Source organism: Austrofundulus limnaeus, unplaced genomic scaffold, assembly GCF_001266775.1.
Source record: "Austrofundulus limnaeus strain Quisiro unplaced genomic scaffold, Austrofundulus_limnaeus-1.0 Scaffold31, whole genome shotgun sequence".
NCBI lineage: Eukaryota > Metazoa > Chordata > Actinopteri > Cyprinodontiformes > Rivulidae > Austrofundulus > Austrofundulus limnaeus.
This window is the reverse complement of record NW_013952433.1, coordinates 2,925,244-2,927,358: the sequence shown is the minus strand read 5'-3', so window position 1 is coordinate 2,927,358 and position 2,115 is coordinate 2,925,244. Positions and strand designations below refer to the sequence as shown.

At 34.6% G+C, this 2,115-nt stretch overlaps 1 protein-coding gene across 1 annotated transcript in view; it reads left to right on the top strand.

Moving 5' to 3' along the window:
• Positions 1-17: 17 nt before the first annotated feature.
• The window catches only part of agbl2 (AGBL carboxypeptidase 2), a gene marked incomplete in the record, with an annotated part of 11,901 nt that continues 9,803 nt past the window's right edge, over positions 18-2,115 (top strand). The window contains 4 exon segments of the mRNA XM_014005608.1: positions 18-319; positions 756-882; positions 1,019-1,192; positions 1,335-1,436. Coding sequence (XP_013861062.1) covers positions 311-319; positions 756-882; positions 1,019-1,192; positions 1,335-1,436 — 412 coding nt within the window.

Below are 2,115 nucleotides of genomic sequence, written 5' to 3'. Positions count from 1 at the left end.
TAAGAAACCTGTATATTTTGTAAAAAGTAATTAAAACTGTTTTTCAAAACCATTGCGTTATTATTGAGTAAAATTAAAGTTGTCCTAACAAAATTATCATATATTAAGTTTTTTAAGGTACTTTGCAAAAGTACTAGAATAGTAATTTCCTTTAAGCCCTGCCCCTTTGCCTCTATGGCAACCAGTGTTTTGTTGATGAACGTGCTGACAGTGTGGGGGGCTTCAGTATCCGTCCCTGTTTGACGCAGGTTTTCTCTTCTAAAAAGTCTTTTTTTTTTCCTAATGTTTTTCAAATTGCATATCTTTAACTATGACAGAGGTAAGTAACAGGGTAACTTATAAAAAATAAATTCAAACGTAGTCATGAAAGATCAACAGATGCTAAGTTAGGTTAACATCAGAAAGCTAAAAGAATCACAAGCTGTTTAGCAAATTAGCTGTTTCTATTTTGCTCTAGGGCCTGAACAAAACAGTTTGATTATACAAAAATAAATTTGTTTTCACTCATCCGTTTATGTTAAAAAAAAAAACTTTAGTAGCTGTAATAGTGTGTGGCCTAAAGTTCAGTTTACTTTATCCAGCTGCTGTTTGTGACACTAATAATACTAAAGCATAGTAAACTTTTGTTTAAATGGTAGATTAAAAATGGAAACAAAGAAAAAAGAAATCAGTGCTCTCCATAGACTATCTTGCAGCTGTTTTGTTTTTCTCTGTGTCATGAATAAAATAAAAAGACTTGTGTTTTTCCTTACCAGGCAGTGAGAACATCATCCATCACCTCCGTCATCAGGAATTTGTTGAATACCAACCTGTTGGACAGTTCAGACACCAGTGACTCAAACACAGAGGAAGAGGAGGACGAATGTGCAGGAAGGGAACAACGTAAGCYAGTGAAATGTCTGCATTTGAAAGCAGTGTGTTTACTTAAAAAATCTCACTTCTGCTAATGTGTGTGMTCATCTATATTTTCTACCTTAAAGGATGTAAAAAGCAGTAGTTAGTGTTTTTTCCCCTACAGTATCTATAAATTTAAGCGAGACCCTGCGCACCAGGCAGCTGCTTTTGAACTTCCACAAAGGCAAACCTGTCCTGAGTTTGAGGGCACCTTTGGACCTTGTCAAATTCCCAACTAGTCCCTGCCCTCGTTGGCCCGTAGAGTGTGAGGTCATCAGCGACGTCATACAGCACATAGGTAAGTTTTCATCACAAGGCTTATTAACTGATCAGATGAACAAATCCAAGTAAAAAGAGTGAAGTTAAACTGTTTGACATCTTGCTGCGATGCTCCATTTTTAATATAAAGTTTATTGACCAAGAGAGTGTATATTTTGTAGAGTGGGAGCCTCCTGAGCCAGAGCCTTTTTATCAGCTGTTAGGTTATGAGGACGCACCCAAGCCTGTTGGAGAGGGGAAGGTGGTGTACTGCAGTGACCCAGGTAACTCCTGAAAAGCAGAGTTGTAAAGTAACCAAGTACAAATTCCTTGTTACTGTACTTAAGTAGAATTTTTAGGTATCTGTACTTTACTTGAGTAATTTATTTTCAGCCTAATTTTTACTTCTACGTCTTACATTTTCACACAATAATATGTACTTTCAACTTACATTAAAAAAAGACAAGAAGTAAAAAGTTGTTTTCTTTTTATTTCATTTTTACTTGTTTTCATTCCAGCTTGTTATTGTAAAAAATAAATACCATCCATATAAATTGTGCCTCCTAGATAGAGTGAATTTAATTGTGGTTGAATGAGGAGTATATAAAATTCTGATACCGTAGTTTGAACACAAACAAATCATGTCACACTCCAGCAGGACATAATCATTAAAATAAAAGGACTGTACTTAAGAAGTATTTGTATTTCATGAATTACAGTATATTGGGCCAGAGCCCTCGGATAGATTTATATTTTGGAGAAAAGGTTTGGGCACACTTGATATAAGTATACAAACTGATACTGCTAGATTAGTGCATCCTAAATTTAACATACGGTAAATTCATTATTTTAATATAATATAGTAATTTCTGCATTTTTTTGGGTGGTGATGTCGCCTCCTAATAAATGTCATTACAGAAAATATAACTGCTCATTTTAAATCAATACTTCTACTTTTAATAC